The following is a 16,015-nucleotide window of genomic DNA, read 5'->3' on the forward strand; positions in this document are numbered from 1 at the left end:
GTGATAATTTACCCATGTCTGTGTGTGTTTACTTGTTAGACAGTATCCTTCACTATGAGGTTGGATTAAATGCCTACTGATTGGTTTCCTAACAATTCCAATAAAAGTTTTTAAATTATGTTTTCCTTTAAACTCTATCCCTTCTAGTCAGATAAATTTCACATATCCAGATGGTATGAGGATTAAGAAGCATGCCTATTAATCCTGTTCTTTCTTAGAATTTCTTCTCTTTGCATGTCTCCTGCTAGCAGCTCGGAGAGCTAAGGTTCCATGACTCAGAATGTTATCTGTAATTGTAAAGTCCTCTCTTATTTGCTACCACCCTGTCCATGTTACGTCATAATATCAGAAAATAGAAAGCATTTTTATTTCAGGACTTTATGGGAAGAATAGATAAAATTATTTTTCCTTGTGTCTCACTATATTTCAAATTTGTTATAGAACAAACACACTAAAGGTAATTTTAATTGTTTACCTTTCCTTTCCCCTCTTTGAGTAAAATGCCCCAATACATATATTAAAGGTCAATTTAAGCATTTTTCTTTAAATAATTATTTATTTAATTGTACTTAATATTGTTATTTTTCAATACCCTAGTTTGCTATTGGGTACGTATACTCACCAGAGAGAGAAAGAAAAAAGAAAAAAGTGAGAAAGCAAGCTGCCAGGCCAAGACTTGAACTGCAGTCAGCCATGTGGGAGTCCAGCACCTTAACCACCACTCCACCACTGTTGGCCCCTTAAGTACTTTTTTAAAAGGATTTTTAAAAAATAATTATTGATTTAATATTTTTATTATTATTATTTTAATTTGCTATGGGGCCCGTGCACTCACCAGAGAGAGACAGGAAGAGAGAGAGAAGTGAGAAAGCAAACTGCCTGGTCCAGGACTCAAACCACAGTCGGCCATGTGAGAGTGCAACACCTTGACTACTATGTTGCCTGCTTAATTTTCAAATTTTTTGTAAGTTTTCACCTTAGGGTGTGTGCCCTCGCCAGAGAGAGATAGGAGAGGGAAAGTGAGAAATCATTCCCCATTGGGGAAAGCCCATACTGCAGTCCTTTCTCCATTTTCCTCTTGGGATTTTGGGCATGCATGTACATGTGCTTGGCGTGATTTTCAAACCGCTGGGTTTGAGTCTGGAACCTATAGTCAGCCATATAGGAGTCCAGTGCCATATCCACTACGCCACTTGCTGACCCCCATTTTAAAATGTTTTCAATATAAATGTAAGTGCTCTTAAGACAGAAATCAACATGCTAGCAATCACTATCTGCTCTTTTATATGTAGTACTGTTATCAGACTCCTAAGTATTTATAAAAAATGGAATGTTAGATTAGGTATATTTTATGACTCAGAATTGCAGCTAACACAGATTCATGATTTAATCTGAACGATAATGTTTATATTTTCTGAAAATTTTACATTTGAATTTGACAGCATGTCATTTGCAGATGAAACCAGTTTTCAGTAGCTTACTTTTTTAAAAAAAACTGTAATTTGAGATAAATTTGAAAAAAATGAATAAAATTATTTTTGTTTCATATCAAGAAATGGATGAAAAGAGGCTGCTGGATCCAGGGTTGAAGGTTCATAAAGGCCTCTGGGATTATACTCCGAAGAACCAGCAGATGGAATGCCTGAGTGACTGAAGAAAATGGGTGCTAATGCATCTAACTATCCTCATTCATGTTCCCCGAGGGTAGGGGGAAATTCACAGGCCCAACAGACTTTTATAGGTAACTTTCAGCCTTACTACCTTCTTCTTCTTTTGTGACTATATGTAGAGTTTATTTATTATTATAGCGGTCTTTGTGGATTTAAAAAAAAATTGAGCTGTTGAAAAATTATTACAAGTAATAATTCTGCAGAATCAAGATTTTTTACCACTAAAATGTAAACCTGGCTTATATAATTTTTATCCTACATCAACTATTTATAGCACAATTGATACTTTCTTTGGTTGTCTTAACCATAATTATCAGTTATCCTAGGCAATCTAGCAAACTTCATTGTGTAAAAATAGTGAAATATATATTTCTTGTGTCCCAGTCCATTTGTTTTGCCCTTACAAATACGACTGATGGTTAAAAAGAAGGAAGAATTTGTTTTTACAATCAAGTGATAATTTTTTTTTTTTTTAATTTGCTATAGGGCAAATGTACTTGCCTGAGAGAAAGAGAAAGATGAGAAAGAAAGTGAGGGGCCAGCAGGTGACATGGTGATTAAGGCGCTAGACCCTCCAACATGGCCGACCACTGTTCAAGTCCTGGACCTGGTGGCTTGCTTTCTCACTTTCTCTCTATCTCTCTCTCTATCTCTGTCTCTCTCTGAACAAATTAAGTAAATAAATTAATTAAATTAAATAATTCTTTAAAAAATAAAAAAAGAAAGTGAGAGAGTATCCCCCGGGGGGCTAGCCACTACCCAATCCCTTTTCCATTCTCCCCTCAGGATTTTGGGTATGTATGCACATGCATCTGGCATATTTTTCAAGCCTGTGGGTCCTGGACTCAAACTATGCAGTGAGTTATGTGGGATCCAGTCACCTTGAATACCATACCACTGACTAGCCCACAATAATATTCTTAATTTACAAATCCGCATAGCTCTCATTTTCCAAAAATTTATGATTATGACCTGTGGTAACCATTTTTTAAAATGTATAATTATTTGCTCTTTTTGTTCCTGTTTATTATTTAATAAAATTAGTTATTCATTTTAAGTTAGTTATTTTTTCCTTGACAAAATTAGACTTTATTTAGACAATCAGAAATGTATGCTTGGAATTTTTTTTCTTTTTACTATGGAAAATTTTAAATGAGTGTTGGAAAAGAAACAAATTTTTATATGTTTAATTTTCTTCTTAGGGACATCATCGTATTCTCAGCAAGGCTATGGTTGCGAATCAAAATTGTATAGTCTTGACCATGGCCATGAGAAACCACAAGACAAAAAAAAGAGAACCTCTGGTCTCGCTACCCTCAAAAAGAAGTTTATTAAGCGTCGAAAATCCAATAGGTCTGCTGATCACGCCAAGCAGATGCGAGAACTCCTCTCTGGGTGGGATGTTAGAGATGTCAATGCATTAGTGGAGGAATACGAGGGAACTTCAGCCTTAAAGGAGCTTTCTCTACAAGCCAGCCTGGCTAGACCAGAAGCCCGGACACTGCAGAAAGATATGGCTGATCTTTATGAGTACAAGTATTGTACAGATGTAGACTTAATATTTCAAGAAACTTGTTTTCCTGTTCATCGTGCAATTTTGGCAGCAAGGTGTCCATTTTTTAAAACACTGCTTTCTTCCTCACCTGAGTATGGGGCAGAGATAATAATGGACATCAATACAGCTGGTATTGACATGCCCATGTTTTCTGCTTTGTTACACTACCTTTATACGGGAGAGTTCGGAATGGAGGACTCAAGGTTTCAAAATGTCGATATTCTTGTTCAGCTTAGTGAAGAATTTGGAACACCAAATTCACTTGATGTAGATATGCGTGGACTCTTTGATTACATGTGTTATTATGATGTCGTCCTTAGTTTTTCTTCAGACTCTGAACTGGTTGAAGCTTTTGGTGGAAATCAGAACTGTCTAGATGAAGAGCTCAAAGCCCACAAGGCTATCATTTCTGCACGGTCCCCATTTTTTCGAAATTTGTTACAAAGGAGAATACGGACTGGTGAAGAAATAACAGACCGAACTTTAAGGACCCCCACAAGAATTATATTAGATGAGTCCATTATACCAAAAAAATATGCAAAAGTGATATTACACTGTATGTATACTGACATAGTGGACCTCTCTGTTTTGCACTGTAGCCCCTCTGTGGGGAGTCTCAGTGAAGTTCAGGCTCTCGTTGCAGGGAAGCCAAACATGACCAGGGCAGAAGAAGCCATGGAACTTTACCACATAGCGCTGTTCTTGGAATTTAACATGCTTGCACAAGGTATGAAATTCTCATTTTAAATTTGATTTTTAGAATTATGGATTATCTTCCAACTTGAAAACATAACTAGTACATTCTGTGATACTATGTTTGAGATGTGACAGGGTCAGTTTTTTTCAACCTACAGTTAAGGACATCGGAGAGTGAAGATCAGTATTAATGTGCCCTTCACTTAATATTAAAGTCAAACATTGAATAATAGTGACTAAGAGATAAGATTTGAGGTTCTTTCTTCCTTAACATAAGACAACGGGTGTGGGAATATATAATTATCACCTACAATTTATCTTTACCAAGCCTTGAACTAGCCTGCTTACCCAGATTTCAAGGTTAGATTGTCATATTTATATTCATTGCCTTGTTGATGCTTAAATGTTTGGAATAAGAATAAAAATTCATTACAAAAATTAAAATAGTTCAATTTGATACAAGTGTATTTGAATCAGAGAATTGAGCAGGGCTTATGATATAAATTGTAAAATATTTTGTGTCTTATATTTAGGCTCAACTTGTACCTCAGGCAACAGCCTACAACATGTAAAGCATAGTGAGTAAGAGTTAGACTCCTGTGTCTTCATTTAATTTAAAATAAAATTTTCAAATTAGTACAGTACATTTTTTGTTACAAGCAAATGAATGCATGAAAGTTAGATTAAAATAAATATGTATTTGTTGGTAAATGTTAGAATCTTAACATTTCAGAGCTGGAAAGAGATCTGTGGGAGAAGAAAGGGAATTTGCTCTCTTGACAGAATGAACGCTTAGCTTTCTGTGCATAAATTAAAAGAAAACAAGCTATATGACACAAGCGTACTTGAGAATTTTAATTTAGCTGGTGCACAGTAACTGAAAAAACATTTGAAGTTGCCAATTAAAAGAGAATGGTTTGGGTAAAATGTGGATTTAAATAAGGAGAGCTAAAGCATATTTTTCATATTTGAAGATAATATGTGTCCTGTGGTTAAATCTACCAATTAATAGGGGTTTAAAAAATTAAAAAATAAAATAAAAGCCTTGGATAACAGTGTCAACAATAAAAGGGGAAGAGTTATATAGAAGTCATTGATAAACATGAGTTAAATTTTTCTTTACATAAAAATTTTTAAACCTAGCCCATGGTAATAAGCACTTGTAATAGACACACCACCATTACTTGGGCTGAGGCAGATCACAACATAGTGCAACCCTGTCTGTATTTATTTACTTTTTCTTTCTTTCTTTTTTTTAATTGTTAGAGATAGAATGAGGGAGAGGGAGAAAACACCCTACAGGAGGTTACAGTTACACTGCAGTCCCTTCTCCATTTCTCCCATCTCATCGGGATTTAGGGCATGCACACACACTCAATGTGTTTCTCAAGCTACCAGGGCTGGGATCATAACTGAAGTTTGCCATGTTGGATCTGATTTCCCTTAACCACTAGACTACGGGGCTGGTTTGGGACACGGTCTTTAAAAATATATGTATTTTTTTATGTTATTTACTATTCTCATTTTAGTAATAGACTAGCTTTGTTTTATACTACAATCAAAACATTATTAAACATTAATCGTAGCCTATTTGTTGTCAGACTAAAGGAAAAATCATGTTATCAGAAATAATATTTTAGGGGCCAGCAGGTGGCATGGTAGTTAATGTGTTAGACTCCCCCATGGCTGACTATGGTTTAAGTCTTAGACCTGGTGTCTTTTTATTTATTTTTTTTTTTGGAGAGGTTTTTGCTATAGGGCACGTGCGCTTGCCAGACAGACAGAGAGACAGAAAGTGAGAAATCACCCCCCAGGGGAGGATGGCCATGCCGCAATTCCTTCTCCTCCGTTCTCCTCTCGGGATCTTGGGCACGCACGCACACGCGCCCGGTGTGAGTTTAAGCCACCGGGTCTGGGACTCGATCTGCGGTTGACTCTCGTGGGAGTCCAGTGACATAGCAATTACACTAACTGCTGGTCCCTAGACCTGGTGTCTTGCTTTCTCACTTTCTCTGTCTCTCTCTCTCACTCTCTCTCTTTGCTGAGCACACATATCTCATAACAAACTTTAAAAATATAATAATATGTAAAATTTAATTAAAAATTCTTTTAAAAAATAATCACCTTTCAGCTTCTACCATTTATTTATTCTGTAAAACCAAATTTGTCAGAAAATGCTTCCAGGGACCAGCAGATGGTGTAACGGTTACATCGTTGGACTCCCGTTAATTGACTGCGGTTAGAGTCCTGGACCCAGCTGCTTAAACTCATACTGGGCACATGTGCAGGCGTGACCACTCCCCCTGGGGGGGTGGTTTCTAGCTTTCTGTCTCTATCTCTCTTTGTCTTTCTAGCAAGCACACATGCCCTATAGCTAAAAAAAAAAAAAAAAAAAAAAAAAGACCCCCTCAAAAAAAAATTTCAGAACATTTGAAGTTTGTAGTATTACCAAGAAGTTATAATAAATAATCTGTTTTATCAAGTTGTTTTTATTTTTGATGTGTTAATTTAAAAATGTATTACATATACTTTGCCCCTTAAAAAAAAAGGGATATTTTAATGTAATTTTTAAAGTTTTGAGTGAAATGTAAAGTTTTGAGTTAGCTTTTGATTCTTTGATAATTCTTAATTCCTTATCTACAGTTCTTTTATCTTCTTGAGTTGTTTTTTTTTCAATAAGCTAGAAATTATATTTTATTCAGTATATTTAAATATATAAAACTCCTTACATTAGCTCAATTTTTTTCTTTTTTGGTTTTGTTGTTTTTTAATTGCCAGAAGACACTTGCACTTGCTGGAGAGGGACAGAGAGAGAGCAAGAGAGAGAAAACACCCCTTTTCCCCCATGTCTCCATCTAGTCTGGAATTTGTGCATGCGCACACACACGTGCAGCATGTTTTTCAAACGACCAGGACCAATTTCACTTAGCCATGTGAGATATGGCTCCTGTGACCACTAGGCTATTGGGCCAACCCAATTAATCTAGTTATTTAAAACAAACAAACAGATAAACAAATAATATACAGAAATTCTCATAAATTTAGATGTATGTGTTCTTCTGTTTTCTTTCATTACCCAAATTACCGATTGGGTTACTTGTTTGTGTTTTGCACTCCATGTGGGACACTTCTTTCTCGTATACCTCTGGTACTATTCATAGTAGAGTTTATAACAGAATATAACTTCAGCATAATTTTTACCTCATTTCCTTGGGAAGAAGAATATTAGTTACCTTGAGATGGTTATTAGACTATAAAAGTTAAGAGCTCAGGGAACCAGCAGTTAACGTAATGGCTATGTCGCTGGACTCCCACGTAGTCGACCGCAGTTCGCATCCCGGACCCAGTGGCTTAAATCTCACACCGGGCACGTGTGCGTGCGTGCCCAAGATCCCAAGAGGAGAATGGAGGAGAAGGGATTGCGGCATGACCATCCCCCCTGGGGGGGTGATTTCTCGCTTTCTGTCTCTCTGTCTCTCTCTGTCTGTCTGGTGAGCGCACGCGCCCTATAGCGAAAAAAACCTCTCCAAAAAAAAAAAAGTTAAGAGCTCAGATTCTGGGGGCTGGCAGGTGGTGTGGTGATTAAGGGCACTGGATTCCCACGTGGCTGACTGTGATTGGAGTCCTGGATCTGGCGGCTTTCTCTCTCTCCCTCTCCCCGCCTCCCTCTCTAGTCAAATTAAAATAAATAAAGTTAAATAAAATAATCCTTAAAAAAAAAAAACTCAGGTTCTGGAACCAAACTGGTTTTGAATCATTCTTTGTTGTTGTTGTTAGGTTTTTGCCATAGAGTGTCTACACTCACTGGAGAGAGAGAGGGAGAAAGTGAGAAATCACCCTCCAGGGGGGATGGCTATGCTGCAGTCCCTTCTCTTCCATTGTTCTCTCAGGATTTTTGTCACACATGCCTGATGTGGTTTTTTGTTTGTTTGTTTGTTTTTTTGAGAGGTTTTTGCTATAGGGTATGTGTGCTCACCAGAAAGACAGAGAGACAGAAAGCGAGAAATCACCCCCCAGGGGGCATGGCCACGCCGCAATCCCCTCTCCTCCATTCTCCTCTCAGGATCTTGGGCACGCACGCACATGTGCCCGGTGTGAGTTTAAGCCACTGGGTCCAGGGCTCAAACTGCATTTGACTACATGGGAGTCCAGCGACATAACCATTAAGCCATCCATTGGTCCCAGCCTGATGTGATTTTAAGCCACCGTGTTCAGAGTTTGAACTGCAGTCAGCCATGTTGGAGTCCTGCACTTTAACCATCACACCACCTGTTAGCCCTAGACTCTCTCTTTACCATGTCTTAACTTGTTTGCCATAAAGCAAGTCATATAACTTCTCTCTGCCCTGTTTTCTCATTTGTAAAATAATAATAGTAAACCTTGTAAGGCAGGACTATGAGGAGTAAAAGAAATAATATATGTTAAATTATTTGAATAGCATCAGATATATATAGTAAGCATTCAGTAAATGTTAGCAGCTAAATGATAATCATCACCACTCCCATTGTCTTATTTAAAAGTACTTTTAATTTTAAAATTAATTTTATTAATTAAATCCAATACTAAGCTAATATTTTGTAGACTTTTGCTAGGTGATTATTAATTTTAAGATTTTCTTATTTTATTGCTATAGTGAGTTGATACTTACCTCTTCTTATTGGATTTACTCTATCTCCAAGTGTCTTTTTGTCAGTCTGTAATCAGCTTTTCTAACAGGAGTTCTGTTTTGTTTTGAGAGGTTTCGCTATAGGGTGCATGCGCTCACCAGAAAGACAGAGAGAGACAGAGAGACAGAAAGCGAGAAATCACCCCCAAGGGGGGATGGCCACGCTGCAATCCCTTCTCCATTCTCCTCTCAGGATCTTGGGCACGCACGCACACGCACCCAGCATGAGTTTAAACCACCAGGTCTGGGACACAAACCACAGTCAACTACCGGAGAGTCCAGTGACATAGCCATCACACTAACTGCTGGTCCCTCAACAGGAGTTCTGAAAGCAGATGAATCCTATAATATAATGAGGCATCTATTGTGTATAACGAATGAGAGCTCTTTGTTACATCCAGTAAGGTATTAGTTATACTGTTTTAGATAGAATTAAATGAATGGTCATTTTGTGCATTCACTTGAAGACACCCAGTCAAGAAGGGCTTTCAGACTAAACTACTGGGCAACTTGAGAGTAAGACCATGATTGTTCTACATCGCTTTTTACCCAGTGCCTGAGACAGGTAGTAATTCAGTAAATGTTTTTTCTACCAATGACTGTTAACTTTTATTCCAAATTGGATTTAACTTTAAAAGTTAAAGCACAGAGCCAGCCCGTGGCTTTTCGTGTTTAAGGCAGTTGGATCCACATGGCTGACCATGCAGTTCAAGTCCTAAACCTGGTAACTTGAAAAACAAACTGGGCACACACACATGCATGCTCAAAATCCCAAAAGGAGAAAGAAATGGAGGAGAAAAGGTCGTGATGTGACTATGCCCCATGTTGGGTGCTTTCTCACTTTCTCTGTCTTTCTCTAGATAAGATAGAGCACACGTGCCCACTAACAAAATTTAAAAAAATAAAATAGTGGGGCCTGCAGATGGCATGGTGGTTAAGGGCGCTGGACTTCCACATGGCTGACCGTGGTTTGAGTAAATTGTAAAGATACCTGAGAAGAAAAGAACAGTGGGAAAAGGGATATTGAAACATTTGGAAGGTAGAAAGTAGAGAACTGCTGACTTGCCTCACAGGGTGGGGAGAACCTGTATCGGTGGCCACTGAGGAGAAGGCAGGCAAGCTCAGCCCTCAGAACTCTGGAACGGCTTAGGCAGAGTGGTGCTGAGGACTCTGGAAAGAAGAAATAAACATGTTGTAGAACTGAAAAGAGATTTGATTAGAAGTCTGAGTCCTGAGTATTGGACCCTTTCCTTGAATTTGCTTTTGTATGTGGTGTTACAAAGAGAGGTGGTTTGGGACCAGCAGTTAGTATAACGGTTATGTCGCTGGACTCCCATGTAGTCGACCACGGTTCGCGTCCTGGACCCGGTGGCTTAAAACTCACGCCGGGCGTGTGTGCGTGCGTGCCCAAGATCCTGAGAGGAGAATGGAGGAGAGGGGATTGCAGCGTGACCATCCCCCCCCCGGGGGTGATTTCTCGCTTTCTGTCTCTGTGTCTCTGTCTGTCTGGCGAGCGCACGCACCCTATAACTAAAACCTCTCAAAGAAACAAAACAAAACAAAATAAAAAACAGAGGTGGTTTTGGACCAGCAGTTAGCATAATGGCTATGTCTCTGGACTCCCACATAGTCGACTATGGTTCGAGTCCTGGACCCGGTGACTTAAACTCACGCCAAGCGCATGTGCATACGTGCCCAAGATCCCAAGAGGAGAATGGAGAAGGGATTGCGGCATGGCCATCCCCCCCCCCGAGGGGGGTGATTTCTCACTTTCTGTCTCTCTGTCTGTTTCTGTCTTTTTGGCACGCGCACGCGCGATAGCAAAAAATAAAATAAAAAATAAATAAAAATTCCGAAAAAAGAAAAAAAAAAGAGAGGTGGTTTGTTTTTCTGCCTATGCTAAGTACCCTCTATTCAACAGTTTCCCTCCCTGATCTGTGCCACGTGTCCAGTTCACATGTACACATGGGTTGATACTCAGCCTCCATTTTGGTCTGTTTGTTTTTGCATAAATAGCATATGAGCTGGGTTGTAAACCCTGTCCTGCCTTCTCAGTCCGCGTCTCCACTGCCCCTGCCTGAACAAACACAAGAGACCTGAGACTTTCTAAACTTCCCTGAATTTTCTAAAATAATTTAACTAGAGAAATTCCAGATCTGGAAATAGCTACACAGGAGGGTAGGGATGGAGGTACAAGGTTGAAATCTGGAATTATGTGAAAATCTGCAAACTATTTGTTGAAATCATCTACTTCCTTCATTCCATTCTAGTAACAGACTGAATACAAGAAGAAATTGGAATTCTGGAAATGGTGAAAAGCCCAAAAGTATATATACCTATAGATACTGATGGCTTAGGATTCCACAGTAGAGTTATAGTCAGGAATTAAACACTCAAAGGGACCAGCAGGCGGCGTGGTGGTTAAGGTGCTGGATACTCCCACATGGCCGACCATGGTTCGAGTCCTGGACCTGGCGGCTTGCTTCCCTGCATTCTCCCTCTCTCTCTGTGTCCCTCTTTGGTCAAATAAAAATAAATGAATGAATAAATTTTTAAAATTTTTTAAAAAAAGGAGTGAAACACTCAAAAAGAATGCCTTCCAGTCATACAGAGAAGACTATAGTCAGCAGACGTATTTCTGCCTCAGCGCTCCTAAACAGCTGTTTACTGCCTCGCTCCTGCGTATGAAAACCCACCCAAAGATCAGTGGACATCTGAGGAAAGCTTCCAAATGGAGACAGATTTGAACAGAAAGAACAAAGTACTGGAGGAAATGGACAATGAAGGCAATAGAAGAAAACTCAATAGAAGCAAAATATCCCTACATAAAAGAACATTTTATGGAATCAGTGAGACATAAATAGGATGCTCTAAAAGTAAAACAGGAACTCTTGGAAATAAGGTAGCAGAAATGAAAAATATAATAGACTGGAAGGAAAAGTTGAACAAATCTAGAAAATAAACAGAAATGTACAACACTGGAGTCACATAAGGAAGCTAAAGTGGAACCAGCAGATGGCATAGTGGTTGAGGGCACTGGACTCCCACATGGCCAGTTCGAATCCCAGACCTGGAGGCTTATTTTCTCACTCCCCCCACTTCCCATCTCTCTCTGGTCAAATTAAACTAATTAATTTAATTATTTAAAAAAAGAAAAAACTTTAAATTATTTTCATCCGGAAAGTCTAGCATCTAAACAAATGGTGATTTTAGAAATATATTTCAGAGGGGCCAGCAGTTGACATTGTGGTTAAGGTGCTGGATTCCCACATGGCCAACCACGGTTGCCATCCTGCACCTGGTGACTTGAGAATCATGCTGGGCATGTGTGCTTGCATGCCCAAAATCCCAAGGGAGAATGGGATGGTGTGTCCCTCCCCTCAGGGGTGATTTTTCACTTCTGTCTCTGACAAGTGCATGCATCCTATGGCAGAAACCTTAAAGAAGAAGAAGAAGAAGAGAGAAAGACTAGTTCATCAGAAAAGTCAAGTCACAATTTTGCATAGAAAAATAGGGGCCATGGGACCATGGTGTAATGGCTATGTTGCTGGACTCCCATGTTGTCCACCATGGTTCAAGTCCCAGACCCAGTGGCTTAAACTCAGGCTGGGCATGTGTACATGCATGCCCAAGATCCTGAGAGGAGAGTGGAGGAGAAGTGATTGCAGCGTGGCCACCTCCCCAGGGGGTGATTTCTTGCTTTCTGTCTCTCTGTCTTTCTGGCAAGTGCACGTGCTCTAGAGAAAAAAAAAAAAAAGAAAAAAAAGGGCCAGCGGATGGCATGGTGGTTAAGGGTGCTGGACTCCCACATGGCCAACCACAGTTTGATTCCCGGACCTGGTGGCTTGCTTTCTCACTTTTCCTCTATCTTTCTCTCTCTCACTGTCCCTCTCTGATCAAATTAAAATAAATAAATAAATACATAAATAAATAAATAATTGATTCTTTTTTAAAAAATGAAAAAACAGGTCATGACTCTTTCGATGACTCAATATATATCAGAAAAATGTGAAGAGTAATATAAGACATTTTACCAAAACTAAAAAAATTTCCATATAAAAAGGTTCCTTCCTTTTTAGAATGTTAGGGAAAAAAGACAGTTCTAAACGCAGAAAAGAATTAGGCTCCAAACAAAGAATAAGGAAAAAAGATAACATTCAGCTTCTCAGTAGTAACAACTGAATACTACAACACAGTGGTGTAATGTCTTAAAAGCTTATGGAAAATTATTTTAAACACAAAATTCTGTGTTTAGCCAAACTGTTGATCAGGTGTAAAGCTAAAAGTATTTTGGGACCAGCAGATGGTGTAGCAGTTACGTCAATAGACTCCCATATGGTCAACCACTTTTCAAGTCCCAGACCTGATGACTTGAAGCTCACACTGGGCACATATGTATGTGTGCCCAGGATTCCAGGAGGAGAATGGAGGAAAAGGGATTGCAGTATAGTCATCCTCTCTGGGGAGCAATTTCTCACTTTCCCTGTCTCTGGTAAGCATATGAGCTCTACAGCAAAAACCTTATTTAAAAATAAAAAAATTTTAAAAAACTGAGCATGTGTTTCTATGATAGTGGTTTTTTTATTTTTTAATTTATTTCAAGATAGGACATTACTGCCTAGAAGAACCAGGAGATCTAGAGAACGACATAATTGTAAAGAACTGGGAAATTTATCTCATTTATGAGGACTATTAACTGCTAAGATCATGCTTGCAATTTTAGTTTACAGAGGACTTTTATTAATACTTTATCTCATTTGGTAATCCTGATAGCCTGTGAGAGTGGTGGGGCTCAGAAGTAATAACCAGCTTTTCTGAGACTTGTAAGTGAAGAAGTGACTCACACCAGCTCTCCTGACTCTAGCCCAGGAATAGGGGCATAGTGGGAAAAGGAACAGTATGAGAACCAATTTCCAGGGATGAGAATGCAAGCTTGGACCCAGTAGTAAGACCAAGAAAGCAAACTAGTGCTTGAAGCACCAGCTTGGAATAGTGTTTGCTATGAGCCTTGATTGGTTGCCAACCCACTTGGGATGAGGCTAGTTGGGGTGGGGATGTGGGTGAATTAGCACTCAGACGTTGTTTCAGAGCACTCAGCCAGAGAACAGAGGGCTTTGTGTTGCTTGGGCCATCCTTTCTTAATTGATAGTATTCCCCTATGGGTCATTTCACATTCTGACTGTCTAGCATTAGGGCCTTCTTCCTAGTTTGAGGGACTCCTCATTGTATAAGTCCTTATAGAAAGCAGGGCCCACCTCCCAATGGGAAAGGTTAAAGGTCAGATACTTGCTTCTTCAGTGCCTTTGTGGTTAGGGCTTTAGCACAGGACTTGGGAGCTAATGGCACAGAAAAGCAGAGCTACAGAAAATTCTTTCTGGAAGCAGGTTGGGGCTGCAACATCTCATTGGAAAGGAGAAAAGCCATAGTATTGGTGCCAGTGATGACATTCACCTTCAAGGGACAGAGGGAACTCTAGGGGCCAGGGTCTCAGGGTCCTCACTGGGCATTCCGGTGATGAAATCTTTCAGAAGCCTTCCTTTATTTTGTCCTTATTTGATTGCAAGCCCAGTCTCTGGCTTTCTCAGCAATGCCGTGTACTAATAATATTCTTTCAAATAATTTTCTTTCTGTTTTGAGCCAACCAGAGTTGTTTCCTGTAGCTGCAGCATATGAAGCCTGAAGATACCAATGTCTCTCTCTATATATTTCTTTAATTAGTCAGAGGTCACATGCCCTTGCTGGAGGTAAACAGAGGGAGAGAAAGTGAGAGAGCACTCTCCTCATGGGAGAGGATCCCACTACAATGCATATCTCCCTCCTTTCAGGATTGTGGGCATGTATACCTGCATGTCTGGTATGTTTCACAAACTACCAGGTCTAGGACTTGAACTGTGTAGTTGGCCATGTGAGATCCACCCATCCTAACCACTGTGCCACCGGCTAACCCAATTGCAGTGTCTATTTTTAAAGCTAGTGTATGAAGCTCTAAAATAGATAAGTAGATTGAAAGAGCTTTGAAAAAAGAACCAGGCATTTGATTACTGACTTTTCTCAACCATGGCATACACTGGGTAAACAGTTCCAAAAACGTGATGAGAACAGTGCGAATATATTCTCGATTTATAACTTTTTGAGGGGAAAAAAATCTCATTAGAACTATAAGTTTTCTTAAGAACCTTCCATCCTTGTCATAAGTACCACTGACCTCCAAACAAAATAGCTCAGAATTAGCACCAACCTCTACATGCATATTTCAGTGCAGAACATTGTACTGTAGACTTTAAACTGCAGATCTTATTTTTTTCATCTTGATCAAAATGCATTTTTCAGTCTTCAGGACATGCAATTTATAACTTTAGTTCCAAAAGGGACTCTGTGATGCATTTGCCCATATTTTAAGTCATGATGGATGTGATTATGTTTGATTGAATTAAAAATCTAACAGAGAAGCAACTGAAAGCAATGACCTAATTTTTTCCCTTAGCAATTTGTTCCAGTTCCAAGAGTGTGTGGTTTGAAACAAATACAGAAGAGCAAAGACTGTCCCCACTCACTCACCCCTAACCCCTCTTCTTGTCTTCTCCATTGTTCCCATGTTGACACTCTTCCTCCTGTCTCAGATTAATTGAGCCAACAGTTCATTTTACTTTTATAATTGTTTCCTCTTTAGCAGATTACTCTGAGTGTACTTCCTGGAGAGTAATAGAACTAAGCTAAAGACCATATCAACAGATCAGAGTAGTAAATGCAGATTTCAGTTAAGTATACAACATGGATGATGAATCAATCTCAGTTTCAGGAATGGCAACTCAGTAAAGTTCTATATCTCTATCCTTTTTTTAAAAAAAGTATTATTTAACTTTATTTTAATTTGACCAAAGAGGGAGAGAGGGGGAGGTGGGGAGCAGGCTGGCCTCCAGGTCTGGGACTCAAACCACAGTAGGCTATGTGGAGTCCAGCACCCTTAATCACCACACCACCTTCTGGCCCCTCCTTCTCAAATCATAATGAAATTTAGCATTTAAAACAATTTTTGCTCACAATTACAAGTAGACTTTTAAACTATGATATTTAATTGCGTATTATATTTTAAAACAAACTTTTTTTTTTTAAAGAGAGATTTTTTTTCCTATAGGGCACGTGTGCTTGCTGAAGAGACAGAGAGTCAGAATTTACTCCCCAGGAGGATGACTATGCCACAATCCCTTCTTCGCCATTCTGCTCTTGGGATTTTGGGCATGTGCGCACATGCGCCAGCATGAGTTTCAAGCTTCTGAGTCTGGGATTTGAACCACAGTTGACCACCTGGGAGTCCAGCTATGTAACCATTAAGTAATCTTCTGGTCCCTAAAACAAAAAATTTTTAATGACTGCAAATTGCCACTTATGACCTGTTCCCTTTTCTTTCTTTCTTTTTTTTTTTTTTTT

General features: G+C 39.2%; 1 protein-coding gene across 2 annotated transcripts in view; it reads left to right on the forward strand.

Annotated features, from left to right (window-relative positions):
• The first annotated feature begins 1,534 nt into the window (after positions 1–1,534).
• The window catches only part of BTBD7 (BTB domain containing 7), a 70,342-nt gene continuing 55,861 nt past the window's right edge, over positions 1,535–16,015 (forward strand). Inside the window, exons 1-3 of one of the 2 annotated variants that reach the window (XM_006165409.2) lie at positions 1,535–1,741; positions 2,873–3,952; positions 11,199–11,662. In XM_006165409.2, the coding sequence (XP_006165471.1) occupies positions 1,660–1,741; positions 2,873–3,952; positions 11,199–11,275 (1,239 nt within the window). In that variant the 5' untranslated portion in view covers positions 1,535–1,659 and the 3' untranslated portion in view covers positions 11,276–11,662. Of the gene's footprint in view, positions 1,742–2,872; positions 3,953–11,198; positions 11,663–16,015 lie in introns of those variants that run through there. The other variant, XM_006165408.3, reaches the window with a different exon arrangement.

This window comes from Tupaia chinensis, unplaced genomic scaffold (genome assembly GCF_000334495.1).
Source record: "Tupaia chinensis unplaced genomic scaffold, TupChi_1.0 Scaffold143913_1, whole genome shotgun sequence".
Lineage (NCBI taxonomy): Eukaryota > Metazoa > Chordata > Mammalia > Scandentia > Tupaiidae > Tupaia > Tupaia belangeri.